Source organism: Podarcis liolepis (assembly GCF_965112155.1).
Source record: "Podarcis liolepis genome assembly, chromosome: 15".
Lineage (NCBI taxonomy): Eukaryota > Metazoa > Chordata > Lepidosauria > Squamata > Lacertidae > Podarcis > Podarcis liolepis.
In genome coordinates this window covers 10,879,570-10,904,120 of record NC_139566.1, presented here as the reverse complement: position 1 = coordinate 10,904,120, position 24,551 = coordinate 10,879,570, and the positions used below count along the sequence as shown (strand labels likewise).

The 24,551-nt window shown below is 47.6% G+C and overlaps 1 protein-coding gene across 2 annotated transcripts in view; it reads left to right on the top strand.

Annotated features, from left to right (window-relative positions):
- THBS3 (thrombospondin 3) overlaps nt 1-24,551 on the top strand; it is a 51,815-nt gene that overhangs the window by 24,762 nt on the left and 2,502 nt on the right. For both annotated transcript variants that reach the window (XM_083477518.1, XM_083477517.1), the window contains exons 6-21: nt 864-946; nt 1,572-1,623; nt 2,927-3,075; nt 4,294-4,434; nt 5,447-5,524; nt 7,512-7,664; nt 9,786-9,896; nt 10,797-10,904; nt 13,072-13,231; nt 13,880-13,998; nt 14,385-14,437; nt 15,012-15,205; nt 16,634-16,812; nt 17,227-17,275; nt 18,605-18,801; nt 21,305-21,477. In XM_083477518.1, the coding sequence (XP_083333644.1) occupies nt 864-946; nt 1,572-1,623; nt 2,927-3,075; nt 4,294-4,434; nt 5,447-5,524; nt 7,512-7,664; nt 9,786-9,896; nt 10,797-10,904; nt 13,072-13,231; nt 13,880-13,998; nt 14,385-14,437; nt 15,012-15,205; nt 16,634-16,812; nt 17,227-17,275; nt 18,605-18,801; nt 21,305-21,477 (1,999 nt within the window). The remainder of the gene's footprint in view (nt 1-863; nt 947-1,571; nt 1,624-2,926; nt 3,076-4,293; nt 4,435-5,446; nt 5,525-7,511; nt 7,665-9,785; nt 9,897-10,796; nt 10,905-13,071; nt 13,232-13,879; nt 13,999-14,384; nt 14,438-15,011; nt 15,206-16,633; nt 16,813-17,226; nt 17,276-18,604; nt 18,802-21,304; nt 21,478-24,551) is intronic.

The window sequence follows — 24,551 nt, the reverse complement described above, 5'->3', positions numbered from 1 at the left end:
CTCATCCATGTGTGTCTCAGAACAAATCTTGTCTTCTTAAGCGCAAGCTTTTTCCTCAGTTACAGAGCTTGTTGGGTGGTGCGGGCAATGATGTTCTTGGTTCAAGCATCTTAAGTCTTAAGGCGTGAGTGGGCAAACTAAGGCCCGGGGGCCGGATCCGGCCCAATTGCCTTCTCAATCCGGCCCGCTGATGGTCCAGAAATCAACGTGTTTTTACATGAGTAGAATGTGTCCTTTTATTTAAAATGCATCTCTGGGTTATTTGTGGGGCATAGGAAATCGTTCTCCCCCCCCCAAAAAAAATATAGTCCGGCCCCCCCACAAGGTCTGAGGGACGGTGGACCGGCCCCCTGCTGAAAAAGCTTGCGGACCCCTGTGAGGTGTTGCTAGCAGTACATAAAGCCCTTAACAGCTTGGGACTAGTTTACCTGCGGAGATTGCTTTACCCCAGATATTCCCATTTGATAGCTTTGATCAGTGGAACCGGTTCTGTTACACGTGCCACATAATACTCATTCTGCAATTGTAAGAGGTCAATCTTTTAGCTGGGCAGCACCTGAACTGTTGACGTCAGGCAGACACTTTTGCGATACACTTTTCAGTGCCTGCTAAAAACATCTTTGTTTAGGCAACCCTATCCAGACCTGTAGAACACTGGCTTATGTTTTGACCTGGCTTTTTAGATTATCAACGATCTCAATTATTTCTCAAATGTTTTAAACAGTTGCTTTCTTGCTGATGATTTCGGCGTTTCTTTCAGCATTTGTAAAACACCTTCTGAGGTGGTTTTTCTTGTACATAAATGGATTTCCCATAAAAATAAATAAGTCGAGGCAATTGACTTCCCCCCATTGTTGTGACAGGGGAGCAAACCAGGGCCCTTGTGAAACAACTCACCCTTTTCAACCAGATCCTGATGGAACTTCAGGAGGACATGAGAGACCAGGTGAGAGGGGGACAATAAGTCCAGGTAAGGTCAACCTGGGGGGGGGGGAGGTATACAACTTTGCAAAAAAAAAAAAATCTCAACCACTTTTGTGTCTGTCTGTATTTTCACCTTTTGAAATATGGCAACCCTACACTGAAAACTTTTTATATTCGGTCAGAGTCAAAGAATACATCTTTTCAAAATAGCTACTGTTATGTACTGAAGTTCTCACCCTGGGCCAGCAGGGGGATACTGTAGATAGTTTTCACTCAGGTCCGCATATGCAAATAAGGAATTGAAAGTGACGTTCAGTGATTGGGTAGTTACAGAAAGTTGTTACTGTTGCTTTGTAGTTGAGCTCTATATAAGCAGGTTGGGTGAACCCTTCAGTTCTGTTCTGTTCTGGCCTGTGAATAAACAAGAGCTGTCTGAAGAATCGCTGTGTCGTCTGATATGTTCACCCACAACTTCACAGCTACCCAATTTCTTATTTTTAACTTTAAATATTTTTTTCTGTATTGTTTGGTTTGCTGCACAGTTGTTGCAAACTACTCTGCTGCCCCATTTCCTTGTCCATTGCTCCAGCGCCCCATCTGCGGCACACTCCATTGCACACACAGTGATGTGTCTCTGTTCTTCCCAGGTGAAGGAGATGTCATTGATCCGAAACACCATCATGGAATGTCAGGTGTGCGGTGAGTGCCGAGGGAGGGGACTGGGTGGGAAAGACTGAATGACGTGAAATCGGGTGCTTTCCTGGACTGTGAGGCAAGCACCATTCATGATTATATCTTGGGCTGTAAGTTATGTGAAATTCCGAGCACTAAATACTTAAAGAGACCCCTTGAGTCGATTGCCACATTTAGCAACATCGATAAAATCTATTACCTGCTGTCTGGCTTGGACAAACTGGTTATATTTAACACAGTGAAGTTTGTGCTAAAAGCCTCTCAGCTCAGGAAAGCCCTAAAGTCCTGTCTTGCACACAGAGTTGTCTGCCATTTGTGTATACAGTGGTGCCTCGCAAGACGAAATTAATTCGTTCTGCGAGTTTTTTCGTCTTGCGAATTTTTTGTCTTGCGAAGCACGGTTTCCCATAGGAAACGGTTTTAAGAAAAAGGAAACAAACTTGCAAGACGTTTTCGTCTTGCGAAGCAAGCCCATAGGGAAATTCGTCTTGCGAAGCAACTCAAAAAACGAAAAACCTCTTTCGTCTTGCGAGTTTTTCGTCTTGCGAGGCATTCGTCTTGCGAGGTACCACTGTATCTGTGAAGTGTTTTATAATGTTTTAAACATATGTGCTATAATCAGTACTTTTTCCCCTAACAAAAATGTTTAGAGGTACTCTCATTTTGACTCAAGAAAATCACCATTTTATAGTTCAAATCGGGGAAAATGAATACAGTAAATGGACAAAAGTACAAAGATTCACAAAATGGTTAGAGGCATGTGTCCCCCTGCGTCATCCTAGCACAGCCTTCTGGGGTGGGTGGGTCACTTGCCTTATTATTATTATTATTATTATTATTATTATTATTATTATTACCATGCCCATCTGACTGGGTTACCCCAGCCACTGTGGGCAGCTTCCAACATATATAAAAACATAATGAAACATCAAACTTAAAAAAATCCCTATACAGGGCTGCCTTCAGATATTTTCTAAAGGTTGTTTATTTACTTATTTCCTTGGCTCGGGGGTTGAATAACACCATACCCTCCAACAATTCTCTGATGAAAATAGGGACGTCCTAGGGAAAAGTGGGACATTCTGGGATCAAATCAGAAACCGGGACGGCTTCTGTAAATCCGGGACTGTCCCTGGAAAATAGGGGCACTTGGTGGGTCTGCAATAGGACTGGACTATGGGCCCAGAGCAAATTCCCAACCCTTGATGCAGGCTCTGGTTGTCAGCATCCTTCCCCTTACTATTCCTTTGCTCCAGTATTCAGTGACTTGACCCCTCCCTACCATCATTTCCCCTCCTCCCCTCGGCAGGGTTTCACGAACACCGCTCCCGCTGCAACCCAAATCCTTGCTTCAGCGGCGTCGACTGCATGGAGACCTACGAGTACCCGGGCTACCGTTGCGGACCTTGTCCGCCAGGCTTTGAAGGCAACGGCACCCACTGCGCCGACATCAACGAGGTAAGCACGGTAGTTTTAGCGTCATTCAGCTAGGAATTTGGCTGCCCTGAGGCTGAGGTTTAGCTGCCAGCCAGATTCATCATCCTCTGTGCTGCAGTCGACACGGGTCGTATTCAGATCTCGGTGACCTCGCAGTTTCCAGCTCAATGCCAAATCAGATTTGTCATTCTTTGGCAAAGAGTTTTATTCCACCACAAACTCTTAGGCTGATTTACAGATGATCTTGGTTAATGGTCGCCTGCCTTTTTTTAAGGTCAAGTGTTTCCTTTGTTCGGTTTCTTTCCTTGGGCAATAACTCTGAACGATTTTTGCCTGCTGTTAACTCTTCTCTTTTTGTGTGTGTTGAATAATTCCCCCCCCCCATTTTTTTTATTGGTTTTCCAAATTTATAATAAACACAAAAAGAAAACATACAACAAACAAACAAACAAACAAACAAACAAACAAACATACATACATACATACATACATATATCTTAACTGTTAGAATCCCACTTTAAATAACATTGTTAGGTGATTTCCTCAGATCCCCCCAACTGTGTTTCCATAATACTCATTTTAGCAGTTTTCCAATATCCACTTTCAAATAAAATTAACTTGTTCCATTAACATCTTTCTTTCTTTTCATAATGCTCTCAATCCATAATGTTAAACAATCAATCTATTTTACTCCTAGGCCAATTTGGTACTTACAAGTAGTTCTACTTAATTTATGTTTGAGTATCTAGCCAAATAGTCCTTAAATTTCCTTAAATTTCTTCCATTCTTCTTGATGCGCCTCTTCCTTCCGATCGCAGATTCTTCCGGTCAGGTCAGCCAGCTCGAAAAAATCCATCACCTTCATCTGCCTTAATTTTTATTTGATTTCAAGAAAACAAAACAGAGGAACTTCTAGTAAACACACCTAACAGAATCTTGCTACCGACACAGCAATGCAAATCTTTATTACGGTCATAGACAAGCATTAACGCTACCAACACAGAGTCACAGCAAATGATGACATTATCTTGGAATAATTGCCAATTTTGTGTGATTATTATGCATCAGTATAACCCATCGAAAGCAAGTTGTGGGTATTGGAAGGGCCTGAGAATTTTGCACAACCTAATAACCAAAGTGATTATTTTAAAAAATGAGGTAGGCAGGTAGCATGGTGTTGAGGGCTGGCGCCAATTTGAAGAGGAAGGACTCACAACCGAGGTCTCCTGTCGTCCACAGTGTGCCCATGCCAACCCCTGTTTCCCTGGATCTAAATGTCTCAACACGGCACCCGGTTTCCGCTGCGAACCCTGCCCGCCCGGCTACAAGGGGAACCTCATATCTGGAGTAGGGGCAGACTACGCCAAAGCCAGCAAACAGGTGAGGATTTTTTTTGGGGGGGGTGTTTCTTTTATATAAAACCAAGATTGCCCATGGGGTTATATTCCTTTGCCCCAGGCACATGGTGGAACTGGCACCATTACTGGTGCTGCAAAATGCTTGTTCCCCATTTGTAAGAAACCAATATTTTCCAGTAGCAGCAACTACACTTGGGAACTCCCTGCCTATTGACACCAAAGAGGGGCATTTGCCGTACTCTTTTCTTCTAAAAAGGTTTTGGCTTAGGGACTTGCCGATCAGATGGTTGGTGGTTTGAATCCCCGCAATGGGGTGAGCTCCCGTTGCTCGGTCCCTGCTCCTGTCCACCTAGCAGTTTGAAAGCACGTCAAAGTGCAAGTAGATAAATAGGTACCGCTCTGGTGGGAAGGTAAATGGCATTTCCGTGCACTGCTCTGGTTCGCCAGAAGCGGCTTAGTCATGCTGGCTACATGACCCAGAAGCTGTATGCCGGCTCCCTTGGCCAGTAAAGCGAGATGATCGCCACAACCCCAGAGTCGGCCACGACTGGACCTAATGGTCAGGGGTCCCTTTACCTTTACCTTTTATCCAAACACGTACAATGTTGTCACATTTTTATCTTATTGTTCATTTTAATTACCTTTCAAGTGCGTTTTTAGCTGTGTTTCAACAATCATTTCATTGTTTTATTCTTTTTGTAAACCACTCTGAGGTGTTTTCTTACATGTGTTGTTAGCTATTACAACGACAGTCGATTTATTGATCACCTTCTAAGGCACCGTCTCAAGACGATTTCCACATAAGGCAATTTAAAACAGTTAAAAAGGCAAAAAAACCAGACGGGTTTAAAATTGGACTAAAGCCGTTGCAAGTGGATGCTTGTGGGCGATTGAGCGATATATAAATTTTGTGCAATAAATCAATAACGAATAGATGAATAAGCAAAGGTTCCAATAAATAACAACTCGAGAGGGGCCTTTATTTCTTTATGTATTGCATTTATATATCAAAACGATCTCTCTCGTCTCTCCAGACTTGCACAGACATTGACGAATGCAACGATGGGAACAATGGCGGATGTGACCCCAACGCCATCTGTACCAATACAGTGGTGAGTCTGTCTAGGGCAGGGGTCTGCAACCCGCGGCTCCGGAGCCGCATGTGGCTCTTTTACATCTTTGCTGCAGCTCCGGGGCGGATACTAGCGAGGGGAGGAGGCGCATTGTGCGCCCCGACACTCCCCACTGTGGCGGGCGCTGTACTGGCTGTGACGTTGCACGGGGGCTGTGCGTGCGTTAGTCACGCACCGTCCCGACGTCACCTTCCCGCCCGCCTGCCCGCTACATTGTAAGGGGCATGTACGCTGGTCACTGCATTGAAAGGGGGCATGTACGCTGGTCACTGTTTTGAAGGGGAGTGAAGAACACACACACACAAAAAGGTAACTTGTAAATTTAACGTTTATTTCTATGAGGAGTAGTAATTCTGAGGGGTCAAACAAAGAAATAATAAAAAGTGACAAAAAAGTTATTTTTATAATGACGAGTTTTGCGGCTCCCAGTTTTTTTTCCTTTGGAAATGGGTCCAAGTGGCTCTTTTTGTCTTAAAGGTTGCAGACCCCTGGTCTAGGGTGAAGAAATGGGGTCCACCATGTGAAAACAGGCCCCAGGGACTGAAGAGGCTACGGTTACTTACCCAGGCTGTCCTTACGCTACCGGGACTGGTTCAGGTTCTTGTATTGATTTGCAAGGCCCTGAACAATTTGGATCCAGGATACTTCAAGGATCACCTGATCCTTTATTTCCCTGCCCAATCAGGGAGCTGTTTGGGGGAGCCACTGCTAGGGGTTCACCATGCTAGGGGTCTCCCATGCCTCATATAAACGTCCACACGCTCCAACACTTTGAGGCCAAAATCCTGGACACCGTCTTCCCGGTTGCCACTTTCTCGTTTTTTAATCACAAGAGCATGGCAGCCATTTTGGTTCTTGCATTCTCATACAATTTCACACTGTGGTTTCCCCTCCTAAAAAAAGCACTTTTGGAGTGCGGCACCCCAGAATGCATGCTTTTGGGTGCCGCACAAAGGTTGTGGCCACGAAAAAAGCATTTTTTTTTTTTTTTTGCTGGGGGCGAGAATCATGCCACAAAATCACATGAGATCAAGGCAACCAAAATGGCAACCGTTCTCTCACAGTAAAAAAATGGGATGTTCCAGTTTTTCTGTGACACTTGGGGGCATGCACATCTTGTATCCATCAGAACCTGTGCATTCAGGAGTGTGGGTCCAATTTTGCGCAGTTCCCTTCCAGCTGAAGTCAAACAGTCCCCTTCCCTGTTGAACTTGATGGGCCTTGTTATTTAAATAGTGTGTGTGTGCCACATTGATTATGCAAAAGGAGGGTTGCCGGGGGGGGGGGAGAAGCCACATTTGGCCCCTGAGCTCAGAGTTCCTCACCCCCGCTGTAAGGTAAACTATTGATTATCCCTCATATTGGAGGCTGAGGAAGAGCGGCTTGCCTAAGGCTGCTTAAGTGGGTTTGTGGGACTGGCTCTGAAGAACCCTTTGTTCCTATTTGAACTACAGTGGTACCTCGGGTTAAGAACTTAATTCGTTCTGGAGGTCCGTTCTTAACCTGAAACTGTTCTTAACCTGAAGCACCACTTTTGCTAATGGGACCTCCCGCTGCTGCCGCGCCGCCGGAGCACAATTTCTGTTTTCATCCTGAAGCAAAGTTCTTAACCCGAGGTACTATTTCTGGGTTAGTGGAGTCTGTAGCCTGAAGCGTATGTAACCCGAGGTACCACTGTAGTCCTTTAAAACCATGAGGACTGGAATCTTGGTTTCTTTTTGGGTGCAGGACTGTGGCTCAGTGGGAGAGCACCCTCCTTGCCTGCAGAAAAGGTCCCAGGTTCAATCCCCAACATATCCAGGTAGGGCTGGGGATATCTGCCCCTCTTGCTCGGAATCCTGGACAGCTGCTGCCAGTCAGTGTTGACACTACTGAGTTAGATGGACCAACAGTGTTCCACGTTTCTCCAAAAAAACCCAACACACACAAAAACCACATTTCCTTTTCGTTTTGTTTCCCTTGGTAGGGATCCTACAAATGTGGGCCTTGCAAGTCGGGTTTTGTGGGGAACCAGAACGGGAGCTGCACCCCGCAGAAGACCTGCCAGAGCCCCAGCCACAACCCCTGCGACATCAACGGATACTGCCTCTTCGAACGCAACGGGGACGTTTCCTGCGCGGTGAGGCAAAATTGGGGCGAATGCATTTAGGGGTGCCATATTGTTGAGCTTTTTTGCCAAATTTGAAAAATGATGTTTTTGAGCTTTCTCCAAAACCACATTTCTTGTGATTTCCCCGGGACACTGCTTCCTAATGCAGTATTCTGGGTGTATGGCAACTCTACATACATTTAAAGTGCTATGATGCTAGTTTAAACAGGCATGGCTTCCCCCAAAGAATTCTGGGAAATGTACTTTGTTACGTGGGCTGAGAGTTGTTTGTTGTTGTTTAGTCGTTTAGTCGTGTCCGACTCTTCGTGACCCCCTGGACCAGAGCACGCCAGGCACTCCTGTCTTCCACTGCCTCCCGCAGTTTGGTCAGACTCATGCTGGGAGCTTCGAGAACACTGTCCAACCATCTCGCCCTCTGTCGTCCCCTTCTCCTTGTGCCCTCCATCTTTCCCAACATCAGGGTCTTTTCCAGGGAGTCTTCTCCTCTCATGAGGTGGCCAAAGTATTGGAGCCTCAGCTTCAGGATCTGTCCTTCCAGTGAGCACTCAGGGCTGATTTCCTTCAGAATGGAGAGGTTTGATCTTTTTTGCAGTCCATGGGACTCTCAAGAGTTATTAGGAAGTCCCTATTCCCCTCACAGAACTACAAATACCAGCATTCCCTAGAAGAAGGATTGTGTGTTAAACCACTCTGGGAATTGTAGCCCAGTGAAGGGAATAGGGGTCTCCCTGCAACTCTCAGCAACCTTAACAAACTGCACCTCCCAGAATTCTCTGCGGGATGCTATGGTAGTTCAAAGGGTCATCCTAGGGCTTCAAATGTATGGTGTGGACTTGCAAGTTGCCCCTGCTTTCCATTGGTTCTGGCGCCACCTACTGTTGGCCTTCCATCTTGTCACCATTGCAAAGCGGCCGAGAGACTTCTCTCGCACAACACAAATCAATCTGCCTCCTTTTCCCCAGCTCTGCAGTGTCTTTTTTTGAGTCGGAACTGATCCTGCGTTCATACAAATTTCATTCTACACCTTGCAGTCATGGGCATCTACAGGGTTTCCCCCCGGGGGGGACAGGGGACGAGGTGTGCGGCAAAGTAAAAAACAGAAAAGGGGGAGCAGGCTAATTGTTTCTACCCCACCTCCAAATTAGAAGAATCCGTACATTTTATTTATCTACTTATTTACTGCAGTTATAGCCCACCTTTTCTCCCAGGGGTTTAAGGGGGCGAGTATACTTCTGTTCCTTATTTTATCCTCACAACAACCCTGTGAGGTAGGTTAGGCTGGGAGTGAGGAGTAATAATAATAATAATAATAATAATAATAATAATAATAATAATAATTTATTTATACCCCACCCATCTGGCTGGGCTTCCCCAGCCACTCTGGGCGGCTTCCAACAAAATATTAGAATACAGTAATGCATCAAACATTAAAAGCTTCCCTAAACAAGGCTGCCTTCAGATGTCTTCTAAAAGTCTGGTAGTTATTTTTCTCTTTGACATCTGGTGGGAGGGTGTTCCACAGGGAGGGCACCACTACCGAGAAGGCCCTCTGCCTGGTTCCCTGTAACTTGGCTTCTCGCAGTGAGGGAACCGCCAGAAGGCCCTCGGCGCTGGACCTCAGTGTCCGGGCAGAACGATGGGGGTGGAGACGCTCCTTCAGATATACGGGACCGAGGCCGTTTAGGGCTTTAAAGGTCAGCACCAACACTTTGAATTGTGCTCGGAAACGTACTGGGAGCCAATGTAGGTCTTTCAAGACCGGTGTTATGTGGTCTCGGCGGCTGCTCCCAGTCACCAGTCTAGCTGCCGCATTCTGGATTAGTTGTAGTTTCCGGGTCACCCAATGAGGTCACCCAATGAGCTTCATGACCTGGTAGGGGTTTCCCAGGTCCTAGTCCTGCACTCTAACCACTGCACCACACTGCCTTTTTGCCTTGCACCTCAGGTTCTACGATTTCTAGAAGCTAGCTCTTATTTTCAATGAAGGCTGAAATCGACAGATTATTATTATTCATATGAGGCGGGGGCAAATGTCCCCACGCCCCCAACTTGCAGACAGTCGGGGACATGGGGGGTGATACCTGTAGTACCAGTTGTTTCAAAAATATTGTTTCCTCTTTGCCTTCCCAGTGCAGCGTGGGTTGGGCTGGGAACGGCAATGTGTGCGGACGCGACACCGACATCGATGGCTACCCAGACGAGCCTTTGCCCTGCATTGATAACAACAAGCACTGCTCCAAGGTAAGATGTGGCGGCAGGAGGAACCAAAGGGCCTATCGATGGCTACTAGCCACATTGGCTATACTCTGCCTCCACAGTCTGAGAGAGTAATGCTTCTGAATACCAGTTCCTGGAAACCACAGGAGGGGTGAGTGCTGTTATATGTGTCTTAAAGGTAAAGGGACCCCTGACCGTTAGGTCCAGACGTGGCCGACTCTGGGGTTGCGGCGCTCATCTCGCTTTATTGGCCAAGGGAGCCAGTGTACAGCTTCCGGGTCATGTGGCCAGCATGATTAAGCCGCTTCTGGCGAACCAGAGCAGTGCACGGAAACACCGATTACCTTCCCGCCGGAGCGGTACCTCTTTATCTACTTGCACTTTGACGTGCTTTCGAACTGCTAAGTTGGCAGGAGCTGGGACAGAGCAACGGGAGCTCACCCCGTCGCGGGGATTCGAACTGCCGACCTTCTGATCGGCAAGTCCTAGGCTCTGTGGTTTAACCCACAGCACCACCCGTGTCCCATATATATGTGTGTCTTATATATATATTTAATCAAAGTATTTCTCTCCTGACATATCTTCCTATATACATAAAAATGTAAGCCTGTCGTCATGCAGCTGCTGTTGAAGAATTAAAACCCCATTTAAATCATCCCTGCTGCTGTTGGAGAATTAAAACCCCATTTAAATCATCCCTTTGTTCAGAAACATGAGGACTGAAATCATAGAATTATGTTTTAAGGGAAAAGCTATAGCTCAGGGGGTAGAGTTTGTGCTATGTGTGCAGGATGTGGCAGGTTTGGTCCCCAGCATCTCCACCGAGGACTGGGGAAAACGTATGTCGGAAACCCTGAACAGTCGCAGCCGGTTAGGGATTTCTTCTGACTTGTCCCACCCTCCACCTTGCCCCTTTTCACGCAGGACAACTGCCGGCTTACGCCGAACTCGGGTCAAGAGGATGCTGACAACGATGGCATTGGGGACCAGTGTGACGACGACGCAGATGGCGATGGGATCAAGAACGTGGAGGTAGGCCCAAGCGCAACTTCCCACTCAGGCTGGATGTATCGGACAAGAGTGAGGGTAGGGGACATTTTCTGGCCAAGGGCCACATTACACTCGTGGGCAACCTCCCAGGGGCCGCTTACCAAGCTGGGTGCAGCCAGAGACACACCCCATTCTCCATCTTCCCATTGAGGCAAGTATGAAGCATTATCCCATGAGGCATTATCCCATTCCAAGTATTCTGCTCTGGTCAGACCTCACCTGGAGTACTGTGTCCAGTTCTGGGCACCACAGTTCAAGAAGGACACTGACAAACTGGAACGTGTCCAGAGGAGGGCAACCAAAATGGTCAAAGGCCTGGAAACGATGCCTTATGAGGAACGGCTAAGGGAGCTGGGCACGTTTAGCCTGGAGAAGAGGAGGTTAAGGGGTGATATGATAGCCATGTTCAAATATATAAAAGGATGTCACATAGAGGAGGGAGAAAGGTTGTTTTCTGCTGCTCCAGAGAAGCGGACACGGAGCAATGGATCCAAACTACAAGAAAGAAGATTCCACCTAAACATTAGGAAGAACTTCCTGACAGTAAGAGCTGTTTGACAGTGGAATTTGCTGCCCAGGAGTGTGGTGGAGTCTCCTCCTTTGGAGGTCTTTAAGCAGAGGCTTGACAACCATATGTCAGGAGTGCTTTGATGGTGTTTCCTGCTTGGCAGGGGGTTGGACTCGATGACCCTTGTGGTCTCTTCCAACTCTATGATTCTATGATTCTAAGTACTTGTTCCAACTAGGTAGAACCACAGGGGATGGGCAGCTTTTAATGTTTAATAGACTACTGTATTTTAATATTTTGTTGGAAGCCGCCCAGAGTGGCTGGGGAAACCCAGCCAGATGGGCAGGGTATAAATTATTATTATTATTATTATTATTATTATTATTTGTGCAGAGGAAGTCTTGTGAAGGGTGTGGCCACGGAAAAGGGAGTGTGGCTGGATCAGAGGACCATGGGTCAGACAGAGAGGGCAATTGGGCCCTGGGCCTGAGGCGTCCCATCCCTAGAAGCATTAAGGATATAGGCTCTTAGACCTTCTTATCCCATATACAACACTCCCCTATTTCTAGCCCATTTGCAAAGGATCAGACCACACACTGCAAAGTATGTTTAGAACGCTTTACTTACAGATTCAAGGTCTCAGTCATGCTTTGTTCCATGCAGCAGCAAGGATAACGCAGGCAAAATGCTCTTGGGTAGAAAATGCAGAATATTGTTCCAAACACATGCTGCAAACTTGGGAGCGAGCTCACACATTTCTGTCTTGGTGGACTGCATGATGAAAGAGAGGGGAGGGGGAGTAGAAAGTCTCCGTCTCCAGAGGAGAGGGGGCGTGACCTAGCTGAGTCTATCTAGCAGTGCAACTCTGTGGTTGTTTACCCCCTTCATGCACTAACTAACAGCAACACATAGTTATGTTTGACTGCAACCTTCCACAAAAGGAACATCAGGAAACAGGGCAGAAGAACCAGCATTGCAATCAGGAAAGCTCAGGCGATAATAATAATAATAATATAATAATAATATAATAATTTATTATTTATACCCCGCCCATCTGGCTGGGTTTCCCCAGCCACTCTGGGCGGCTTCCAAAACAATATTAAAATACTGTGATACATCAAACTTTAAAAGCTTCCCTAAACAGGGCTGCCTTCAGATGTCTTCTAAAAGTCTGGTAGTTGCTGTTCTCTTTGACATCTGGTGGGAGGGCGTTCCACAGGGAGGGCGCCACTACCGAGAAGGCCCTCTGCCTGGTTCCCTGTAACTTGGCTTCTCGCAGTGAGGGAACCGCCAGAAGGCCCTTGGCGCTGGACCTCAGTGTCCGGGTAGAACGATGGAGGTGGAGACGCTCCTTCAGGTATACAGGACCGAGGCTGTTTAGGGTCAGCACCAACACTTTGAATTGTGCTCGGAAATGTACTGGAAGCCAATGTAGGACTTTCAAGACCGGTGTTATATGGTCTCGGTGGCCGCTCCCAGTCACCAGTCTGGCTGCTGCATTCTGGATTAGTTGTAGTTTCCGGGTCACCTTCAAAGGTAGCCCCACATAGAGCGCATTGCAGTAGTCCAAGCGGGAGATAACCAGAGCATGTTCCCCATGTCTGAATTCACTTTTTTCTCTCTCTTGTGCCCTGGACATAGGACAACTGCCGTCTCTTCCCCAATAAAGACCAGCAGAATTCAGACACAGATTCCTTTGGGGACGCTTGTGATAACTGCCCCAACGTACCCAACAATGACCAGAAGGACACAGACGGCAACGGGGAGGGGGACGCTTGCGACAATGACATCGACGGTGACGGTGAGTGGAAGGGTAAAATTGTGGTAGAGTTCGTATGGCTGGCTTCGTCATACAGGTGGAGCCAGCACTCAGCAAAGCTAAGGACAGGCGGATGGGTCTTCTTTCCATTCCATGCCCATTTTTTCATACATATAGTCATAGTTCTGTCCTGTCCTGTTTTCTGGGGTTTAAGAAATATGTAAGCCTTCCCCAAAAGGGGAAATAACACTTATTTATTTCCTTCAGGTCTTTGTACACCACCCTTTAGCCAAAAAAGGATCTCCTAGAGTGGTTTCCAAAGATCAATATTAAGATTGCAATCTAAGAAAACGCACAGCACGTGAGGAAAAGGGAATGGGAGGGAGGAGGAAAGGCCAAGCCCAGGCACAGGTTTCTCAGGTTATGGTTTTTATAACATATTTAATATGTCTGATATGAGAAAACAAATTTAACAACCGGTACAGAAGCATGACGACACATGCTCTAAGGATGTTTGGTTTTTTAAATAATAATTTTAAAAAGCTATTGGGAAGCAATTCAACTTAATTAATTGTATCCTGGAGAGCTGCTGCCTATCAGTGTAGACAATACTAAGCTAGATGGACTCGGTTTAAGGCACTTTCCTGTGCTCCTATGAAACAGCCCCTTTCCCCCTCTCCCCTTCCCTAGGAATTCCCAACGGGCTTGACAATTGCCCCAAAGTGCCCAACCCGCTGCAGACGGATCGCGACGAAGACGGCGTGGGAGACGCCTGTGACAGTTGTCCTGAGATCAGTAACCCTACTCAGGTATGAGCATTGTAACATCCTACAGTTCCCGGGATCCTCAGGCAGTGGTGTCCAAAGTATTTTCAAAGAGGGCCAGATTTGATGGTGAAGGGCCGTGAGCGGCCAACCAAAGTTGTTAACCTTTTTTTTAGGATTGAAGTTGTTGAGGGTTTTTTTTAGGATTTTACCCCAGGAAATAAACTGCCACAGGGGCTGGATTAAGCCGACCGGCAGGCCGGATTGGGAACCCTAAACGGACTTTGGACATGCCTGCAGTTTAGGGGAGGCCATGGTGATTAAAATCACATCATCATGCTTTAAATGTGCAGTGAAGATGAGAGGGGCGTTTGCGTGTAACTCCAGGGATGCACGTTTGCTTACTCACCTGAGGCCATGCTCTCTTTCAGACAGATGCGGACAGCGACCTGGTGGGTGACGTCTGCGACACGAACGTGGACAGGTGAGGAAAAAGCAAAACGAAAACCCAAACCTAAAACCCGCAAAAATGCATGATCTCAGAATCTATAGGGATATTGTCTGTTTGTCCTTCTATGTATTCAGATACCTTAAGATATCATTACCAAATTTGGCACGATGGCCCCTGATATCAAGGAGCAGGTTTGGGTCTATGTTTGGACCCCATTTTGAATCAATTTGGTTTTTTTGAATTCACTGCTATTTTCCCAGTGCTATTTTTCTAGAAAAAGAGATACTTCGGCTCAGTATACCTGAAGGAACATCTCCACCCCGATTGTTCAACCCAGACACTGAGGTCCACCTCCAAGGGCCTTCTGGTGGTTCCCTCCCTGCGAGAAGTGAGGTTGCAGGGAACCAGGCACAGGGCCTTATTGGTAGTGGCACCTGCCCTCAGATGTCAAGGAAATAAATAACTCTACAACTGAAGGCAGCACCGAAGATTTTAATGTTCTATGTTTTATCATGTTTCTCTATATACTGGAAGGCCGCTCAGAGTGGCTGGTGCAACCCAGTCAGATGGGCAGGTTACAAATAATAAAATTGTTGTTGTTGTTCAGTGATGGCGACGGTCACCAGGACACGAAAGACAACTGTGCAGAGATCCCCAACAGCTCCCAGCTCGATTCAGACAACGACGGGCTGGGAGACGAGTGTGACAATGATGACGACAACGACGGGATCCCCGATTATGTGCCCCCGGGCCCTGACAACTGCCGTCTCGTCCCTAATCCCAACCAGAAGGATTCTGATGGTGAGCGCGGGATAATTGAAAGTGGAATCCGTTCAGAATTCTTTACGTCAATGGCACCAGCTACAAAATGGCTGCTGCGGCATTGGGGGGGTGGGTATGGCACGACACAAAATGGATGCCCTGCTATGTGGCGTAGCGCAAAATGGCTGCCGCACCTCGGAGAACAGAGAAAGAGACAGGACCACAAAACTGTGAGGGGATGTCCATTCAGTGCGTGAAAAGGCACCTACATCCACCGCCGCTGGTCTCACTCGCAGAAAGAAGCTCTTTACACCTCTCCTTTGTACAGAACAGAGACAACATCTGTTTACTGAGACCTTTTTGAGGTACCATAGGAGGAGGAGTGTGTCACACTGGTGGTCCCCAGACTGCCTCCTTCTCAAAGAGTAGTGCCTTGAAGGGAGCACACAGAATTGCAGGTGAAATTGGACTTATTGGACCTGTGGATGTGGCTAGACTCCAGCTCCCATCAACCCCGGCCAGCAGGGCCAATGGTCAGGGATGATGGGAGTTGTAGTGACATCTAGAGAGCCACAGGTTCACCACCCATCTCAGATCCTACCTCACAGGGTTGTTGTGAGGATTGAAACAGAATATTGGGGAGGGGGAGAACCTTATACACTACCCCAAACTAAGATTATTGCTCACTTCCCCACTCAGATCATGAACACCACAACCAAGGCAGGCCAGAGGTTGCAGGTCTTTAGCTCCTTCAGCCATCGGGGTTAATGGGAACTGTAGTCCAGCAACATCTGGGGCGATCCAGGCTCCCCACTCCTGTCCTAGACCAGTCATGCCCCAACCAATCAGGAATCCCATATCCAATGCACTTAAAGGTAAAGGGACCCCTGACCATTAGGCCCAGTCGCAGACGACTCTGGAGTTGCGGCGCTCATCTCTGGGGTTGCGGCGCTCATTTATTGGCTGAGGAAGGCGGCATACAGCTTCTGGGTCATGTGCCCAGCATGACTAAGCCACTTCTGGCGAACCAGAGCAGTGCACGGAAACACCGTTTACCTTCCCGCCGGAGTGGTACCTACTTATCTACTTGCACTTTGAGGTGCTTTTGAACTGCTAGGTTGGCAGGAGCAGGGACCGAGCAACGGGAGCTCACCCCGTCGCAGGGATTCGAACCACCGACCTTCTGATCGGCAAGCCCTAGGCTCTGTGGTTTAACCCACAGCGCCACCCGCGTCCCTTATCCAATGCACTTACAGAGGTATAAAGCAGGGATGAGGAACCCCTGGCCCTCCAGATGTTGTTGGACGCCAACTCCCATCAGCCCCAGCCAGCATGACCAGTGTTCAGGGATGATGGGGGATGTAATCCACCTGGAGGACCACACTTCCCCCACGCCATGAATATGGCGAAACATCTTCCAACGTGCTTTAGTGGCTGGGCCTTCACCATCTTTTGCCCTTCGCACAGGCAATGGCGTAGGGGACGTGTGCGAGGAGGACTTTGACAACGACACAGTGGCTGACCCGCTGGATGTCTGCCCGGAGAGCTCCGAGGTGACGCTGACTGACTTCCGCGCGTACCAGACGGTCATCCTGGATCCCGAGGGCGATGCCCAGATCGATCCCAATTGGGTGGTTCTCAATCAGGTACGGCAAGGGAGCCGGGAAGATGCCGCAGGCTTCAGAGGCGGAAAAAACCCAATTGGATCCATGGGCAAAAGGGGGAAGGGTCAATAAATCTTGGTGCATATCGGTGAGCCACTGGGTAGAGAAGACCTTAGTCTTTGCACAGTGCAGGATAAGCCCCCGTTGAAAAACTTCAAAGGCCTTTGGGGTTCATTGGGGACGAGTAGACAAGTGCCACAGGGACATAGGAAGATGCCCTCTACTGAATCTGGTCTTTAAAGGGCTCTAACCACTGAGCTATGGCCCTTCCCTCAGTGCTTGGTTGCTAGATGCAAAACCCCAGGGGTCAGTCTGGGCAGCTGCCTTGCCCTTTGCTTATACTCGACCGTCTCGTCACCACCCTTTTCTTCTCTCTCTTTTCTTCCCAACCTCCAGGGCATGGAGATTGTACAGACGATGAACAGCGACCCAGGCTTGGCTGTCGGTAAGAGGAATATACTGTATTTTTCGCTCCATAAGGTGCACCAGACCATAAGGCACACCTAGAGGGGGAAATCAAGGGGAAAAAATTATTTCCCCCTGGGAGAAGCGCGCAGCCTGTCCACTTCTCCCAGAGCTTCTCAGGGCAGCTGGGAGAGAGACTATGGCAATTCCCCCCACCTCCCGCAAAAGCCCACAGGAGCCGCGTACCCTTTAAGGAGCGCGCAGCTCCTGCAGGCTTTTCTACGAGGAGGGAGACTGGCCTCTTCATGTTGGGAAACTGCCAGGGAGATAACGTCCATCATGAGCCCCCAAGCCGGAGTTCGGAGATTCCATCGGCCTCCCGTAGTCACGCAGATCCAACAGTTAGGGGCACAAAGCCTTTGGAAATTCTTAGCCACATTCCTAGGCTGGTGCACCCTCTTTATCAGCAGAAACACAGCCAAAAGCTTGCATCACAGAAGAGCATAAAAGCATATTTACAGACTTTATTTAGTGTTGAACAGAACAAAAGAAAACACGTCCATTCTGTCAGCGTCTCTGAGCCGACTGAGAAAACGAAAGGAAAAACAGCAAGCATAAACATCCTGTGAATAGGACATGCGCAGACTCTGTTGCTTACAAAAGCCTGCTCCCTTTTAAGGTGGAACGGAAATATCCTAACACTTCAGTCCCTTCTCCCTCCTGGGGAAAAACCCGCAAGAGCCATGCAGAGCTTCTGTGCGGCTCTTGGGGGCTTTCCCTGCCTGCCTCCCCCCTGCATTTGCTCCATAAGACGCACACACATTTCCCCTTACTCTTTAGGAGGGGAAAAGTGCGTCTTATGGAGCGAAAAATACGGTAAACATACTTGGCCGCCAATGATTCTTTGCTGCACTCAAACTGCACAGTTAAAGCACTACAAAACTGTTTGAAACTGTTGTGGCTTCCACCCAATAATTCTGGGGCCTGTGATTTGTTATGGGTGCCAAGGGAGAGGAGACCCCGCTATTCCCCTCGCAGAGCTACAATTCCCAGAGCGGTTTAACAACCTATCCCTCTGCCCAGAGAACTCTGGGAATTGTAGCTCTTTGAAGGAAATGAGGGGTCTCCTAACAGTTCCCAGCACTCTTCACAAACGATAGTTCCCAGAATCCTTTGGGGGAAGCCATGACTGTTCAAAGCGATATCATGGCGCTTGAAGCCTATGGTCTGAGTGTGGCCTAGCAACTGTTCTTCAGGGTTTCAAGCAAGCAGAGAAAAATATTTCCCATCGCCCGTGCCCACCAGTCCCTTCCTCTATCTTGGCGAGACAACCACTAACTCTTTCCTCCTCTCTCTAACCATGGGGCAGGGTACACAGCCTTCAACGGGGTGGACTTTGAAGGCACCTTCCACGTCAACACCATCACTGACGACGACTACGCCGGCTTCATCTTCGCCTACCAGGACAGCGCCAGTTTCTACGTGGTCATGTGGAAGCAGACGGAGCAGACTTACTGGCAGGCTACGCCCTTCCGCGCCACGGCTGAGCCGAGCTTGCAGCTCAAAGTGAGTGCCACACTCTTCAAGTGTTGCTATTTTCCAGGGACAGTCCCAGAATTACGAAAGCCACCACGGCTTCTCATTTGATCCTGAAATGCCCAGGATTATGCTACCTTCTGAGATTATAAGTGATCTTAATCATTACTTTATACAGTGGCACCTCGGGTTACATACGCTTCAGGTTACAGACTCCGCTAACCCAGAAATATTACCTCGGGTTAAGAACTTTGCTTCAGGATGAGAATAGAAATCACGCGGCGTCAGCGGGAGGCCCCATTAGCTAAAGTGGTGCTTCAGGTTAAGAACAGTTTCAGGTTAAGAACAGACCTCCAGAACGAATTAAGTTCTTAACCCAAGGTAAAGGTAAAGGTACCCCTGCCCGAACGGGCCAGTCTTGACAGACTCTGGGGTTTGTGCGCCCATCTCACTCAAGAGGCCGGGGGCCAGCGCTGTCCGGAGACACTTCCGGGTCACGTGGCCAGCGTGACAAAGCTGCATCTGGCGAGCCAGCGCAGCACACGGAACGCGTTTACCTTCCCGCTGGTAAGCGGTACCTATTTATCTACTTGCACCCGGGGGTGCTTTCGAACTGCTAGGTTGTCAGGCGCTGGGACCGAGCAGCGGGAGCGCACCCCGCCGCGGGGATTCGAACCGCCGACCTTTCGATCGGCAAGCCCTAGGCGCTGAGGCTTTTACCCACAGCGCCACCCGCGTCCCATAGGTACCACCCAAGGTACCACTGTATAATTATACGATAATGATAACTAAGGAGGCATAATAATAATCAAGGTGGATGTTGCCTACTAACCTTAAGCATTTATTTATACACTAGTTTGTTTCTTTATATAACATCAGCTTATTTTTATTTATTCCTATTCCTTCTTGATTTATCATTGTCAATACATACTGTTCATTACATTTAGTAACCTTTAATATTTGCTATTAGCTAATAAATTCTGATCACGCACTTCCATCAAGAGCTGACCTCCTCAAGTTTAGGTTTTGAAGCAAAGGCTGATAGATTAAAAAAATTATTAATGTATGATTGATTATTCATTACTACATACTAAGCACATCCTTCTTTCCAAAGCTCAGCTGCTCAAGCTGAGGTTTCAAAATGAATGCTGATCCATCTAAATTTAGTCAATGAATAACTCGCATGTTTCATGAAGAAACCAGTCCTTCTGCCAGGGAGCCTGGGATGTTATACATGCCTCCGCTTGCAATAAAATTATGCTCACGACGACCCTGTGAGGGAGGTCATGTGGTGATGCATAGCCCACCCAACAAGCAAGTGACTTGTAGAGGGGCAGGAAGAGGGCAGGGCTGCCCTGGGCAGGAAGAAAGGTGGATGTCAAGGAATCAACTCTGAGCGGGACACATAGAATTACAGAGTTGGAAGGGACCTGATGGATCACCTCGTCCAACCTCCCAGCATTCAGTGAGGCCTCATCTGCATTATACATTCTATAGCAGTATATCACTTTAATATAATAGTTTAATATACTTTAATATTTGTTAAGGCTGCTGAGAGTTGTTAGGAGAGACACCTCCCCCTCCCACAAAGAACCCTTTAATTTGGTTTTTCAGATTGAAATTTTACAGTCACATGTGCAACATACAACACAAATACAAGATTTCAATGAATCTCCTGGACTTCCCTCCTCCCCTTTTTGGGTCTTATTGTTAATCATTCCCGGCTGCATTTTTTATGCTAATCCAAATCTTTTACCTCTCCATTGTGTCCAGAATGATATATCAGTGGTATCTAACACCAAGTAAACAGGCAAAAATGTATAAATCTAAATCAAACAAATGCTGGAAATGTAAAGAGAAAGAAGGTTCTTTTTATCATATGTGGTGGTCTTGTAGTAAGGTTAAAACTTACTGGGAAATGATATATAATGAATTGAAAAGGATGTTCAAAATAACTTTTATAAAAAACAACAACCCAAAAGATTTCTTTTGGGAATTATAGGGACAGAACTACTTAAATTGTATAAAATTCACCATTAAACTACCAGTGATACTCCAAACTTACTAATGGTTTTAACAGTTTAAGATAAGTTATAAATTAAAATTTTGGTCTTCCTTATTTCTGATTTTCCGGTCATTTTAGCCATTTCGGCATAATCCATCAACTTCATCTGGGGACTGCAGTGTTGAGACTTGCTGGAAGACCTCCGTTTCCCTTCCAGAGCTACGGAGTGGTTTAACAACCGATCCTTCTTCCCAGGGAGCTCTTGGGAATTGTAACTCTATAAGGGCAACAGGGATGTCTCCCAGCCACTCTCAGCAGCCTTAAAGAACTACAGCTCCCAGAATTCTCTGCAGGGAGGGCTGGCGCAGCTGTTTAAAGTGGTATCATAGCATTTCAAAGGTATGGTGCGAACGGGTCTTGCTGAAGCAGAATCCAGCTTGGCTTCTGCAAGGCCTGATCCTGTCTCTCCTGGCTGAAACGATGCGTTCTGTTTCTCCTGCTCCCCACAACCCCTCTCCTCTCTGGCAGGCGGTGAAGTCTAGCACCGGTCCCGGAGAATACCTACGGAACGCCTTGTGGCACACGGGCCACACCCCTGACCACGTCCGCCTGCTCTGGAAGGACCCCCGCAACGTGGGCTGGAAGGACAAGACCTCTTACCGCTTGCGGCTCCTCCATCGGCCCCAAGTGGGCTACATCAGGTGAGGTGTGGGGCTGCAGCGGTCACTTCAGCGGTGAGAGGGCAGGTTGACAAGGGCAGTTTCATGACGGGAACAGCCACGCACCCTTCTGCCATTATGCTACCTTCTGAGACTATAAGTCATCTTAATCATTATCTTATATAATTAGGCCATAATGAAAACTAAGGAGGCATAATAATAGTCAAGGTGGACGTTGCCTCCTAACCTCACGCATTTATTTATTTATTTATTTACTATTCTTTCTTGACTTATCATTGTCAACACATTACGGTTAATTAAATTAAGTAACCTTTAATATTTATTAGTAAAGGTAAAGGGACCCCATTAGGTCCCGTTGTGGCCAACTCTGGGGTTGCGGCACTCATCTCGCTTTATTGGCCGAGGGAGCCGGCGTACAGCTTCCGGGTCATGTGGCCAGCATGACTAAGCTGCTTCTGGCGAACCAGAGCAGCGCACGGAAACGCCGTTTACCTTCCCACCAGAGCGGTACCTATTTATCTACTTGGACTTTGACATGCTTTCGAACTGCTAGGTTGGCATGAGCTGGGACTGAGCAACGGGAGCTCACCCCATCGCTCGGATTCAAACCGCCAACCTTCTGATCGGCAAGCCCTAGGCTCTGTGGTTTAACCCACAGCGCCACCCATGTCCGTTTTAATATTTATTACTATTACTAGCTAGCTACTAAATTCTGATCACACACTTCCGTCAAGAGCTGACCTCCTCAAGTTTAGGTTTTCGAGTGAAGGCTAGGCTGATTGAACGTTTGTCATTAATGTACCATATTGGCCCGAATATAGGCCGCACCCTGTTATCAGCCACACTTTTAAAATTTACGGGGAGAAAAGAAAAAAAGGAAATACCTGAATATAAGCCACTCCCTTAAAATCCCACAGGCACTCACACCTGCTCCATTTTACCGTGTGTCTGTTTCAGCAGTGATATCGTAAAAAAGCCAATTTTTGTAAGGCCACAAATTTAAGCCGCACTTTAACGTTTCATGGTTGGAATTTGGAAAAAACGTGCAGCTTATATTTGGGGGGTCAGTATGGTATTATTGATTTTTCATTATTATATTCTAAGCACACCCTTCCTTCAAAAGCTCACCTCCTCATGTTGAGGTTTCGAAATGAACGCTGGCCCATCTAAATTTATTCAGTGAATACCTCACATGTTTCATGTAGAACCCAGCCCTTCTGCCAGGGAGCCTGGGATGCCTCCCCTTGTGATAAAATTATCCTCACAACGACCCTGTCACGTGGCGATGCATAGCCCACCCAGTGAGCAAGGGACTTGTAGATTCCCCTCAGTCTGTGTCTGATGTGCTGTTCACTATCCCACACTATTTTCAGGGGTGACTAATACGTTGTTGTTTTTTACTAATATTTTATGGAAAGAATTTCAGTTACAGAAAATAAAGCGATGAAAGAAAGAAGAGAGACAGAAAAAAAGTACAAAAAATACAGAAAGAAAGAAAGAAATAGTATACTAAATATAATCAGTTACTCTTCCATACATTATTAGGTAGATATATAAATAAAATGATCGCCTCCTAAAGCATATATGATTTTTAATAGTCTACTGTGTTTGGCATGGGACGCGGGTGGCGCTGTGGGTTAAACCACAGAGCCTAGGACTTGCCGATCAGAAGGTTGGTAGTTCGAATCCCTGAGACGGGGTGAGCTCCCGTTGCTCGGTCCCTGCTCCTGCCAACCTAGCAGTTTGAAAGCACGTCAAAGTGCAAGTAGATAAATAGGTACCGCTCCAGCGGGAAGGTAAATGGCATTTCCGTTCGCCAGAAGCGGCTTAATCATGCTAGCCACATGACCTGGAAGCTGTATGCCAGCTCCCTCGGCCAGTAAAGTGAGATGAGCGCCGTAACCCCAGAGCCGGTCATGACTAGACCTTTACTTACGTTCAGCATAAACTTGTTCCAAAGGTCATTATATTTGTCCAAACAAAGTCTGCATCTATAAGCAATCCATTCATATATTGCAAGTGTTGTTTAATACGTTAAAAGTACACCTCGGCCTTCCTTGAGCTGCTGCGGTTTGGCTCACTCGCTCGACTTCTCTAGAGTGGCAAAGGATAATTTGTAGATTGAGGGGGGGGAACTATGAGTCTGTTGGATTGAGTGTGAGCGGGAGACAGTAAAAAGGCCAGGGGGGGTTGAATACTTCTCTTTCCCCCTTTCCCCGCCACTGCCAGCCTCCCCTCTCCCAGCTGGCGTAGAGTCTGTGCCGTTCCTTGTTTAACAATGTGGCCGGTCCTCTGTGTGTGTGTGTGTGTGTGTGTGTGTGTAAAGGGGGGGTGGCTCATTCCACTGGGAACGAGTTCACCCCCACCCCCTCCACTCCCTTCCCCAAGAACCATTCACTGGATGGGCCCCAAGGCCCATTGTCTGGCTCACCATGGCAACCCGAGTCTGGATGGAATGCTTTTGGCCCTCAGTAGACCTTTTTAAAATGCAAAAAAAGGGAGAAAAGAAGTCTGGACAATGGGGAAAGGTGGCGGGGGGCAATCCTGTGGAGAATAGGGCAGAGCGGGAGGAGGAGGAATGAAGCCTGGGAACTTTCTCCCCCCCCCCTCCTTTGCGGAAAGAGCAGGAAAAGAGTGGGGACGACGACATCTCCCCATCTCTCCACTGCAACTCCACCACCCGGCCTGTGCCCCCCCCCCCTGCACCTTGAACCGGACTAGATCCCTAGATCTCTGTAGACCCTCAAAACACGCCAACTTTTGACAAGAGGCAAAGAGGCCTTATGATGGCTTGCGCGGTTATGGTGGCTTGGAAGGAACATGTCCCCTAACGTCCTTCGGACGTTCTGGGCACTTCAGAGTAGCGCTGTCTTTACTCAGAGTAAAGGGTCCAGCTTTGGTTATGTTTCTGAATGCCGGCCCTTGGGATCCACAGAAGACGAAGGCACTCTTATGCTCAGGTGCTGCTGAGCAGTGGCGTAGCGTGGGTTGTCAGCACCCGGGGCAAGGCAAGTAATTTGCGCCCCCTAACCCGTGGATTTGTGCCCCCTAACCCTAACCCCCAGATGTTGCGCCCGGTGCGGCCAGCCCCCCCT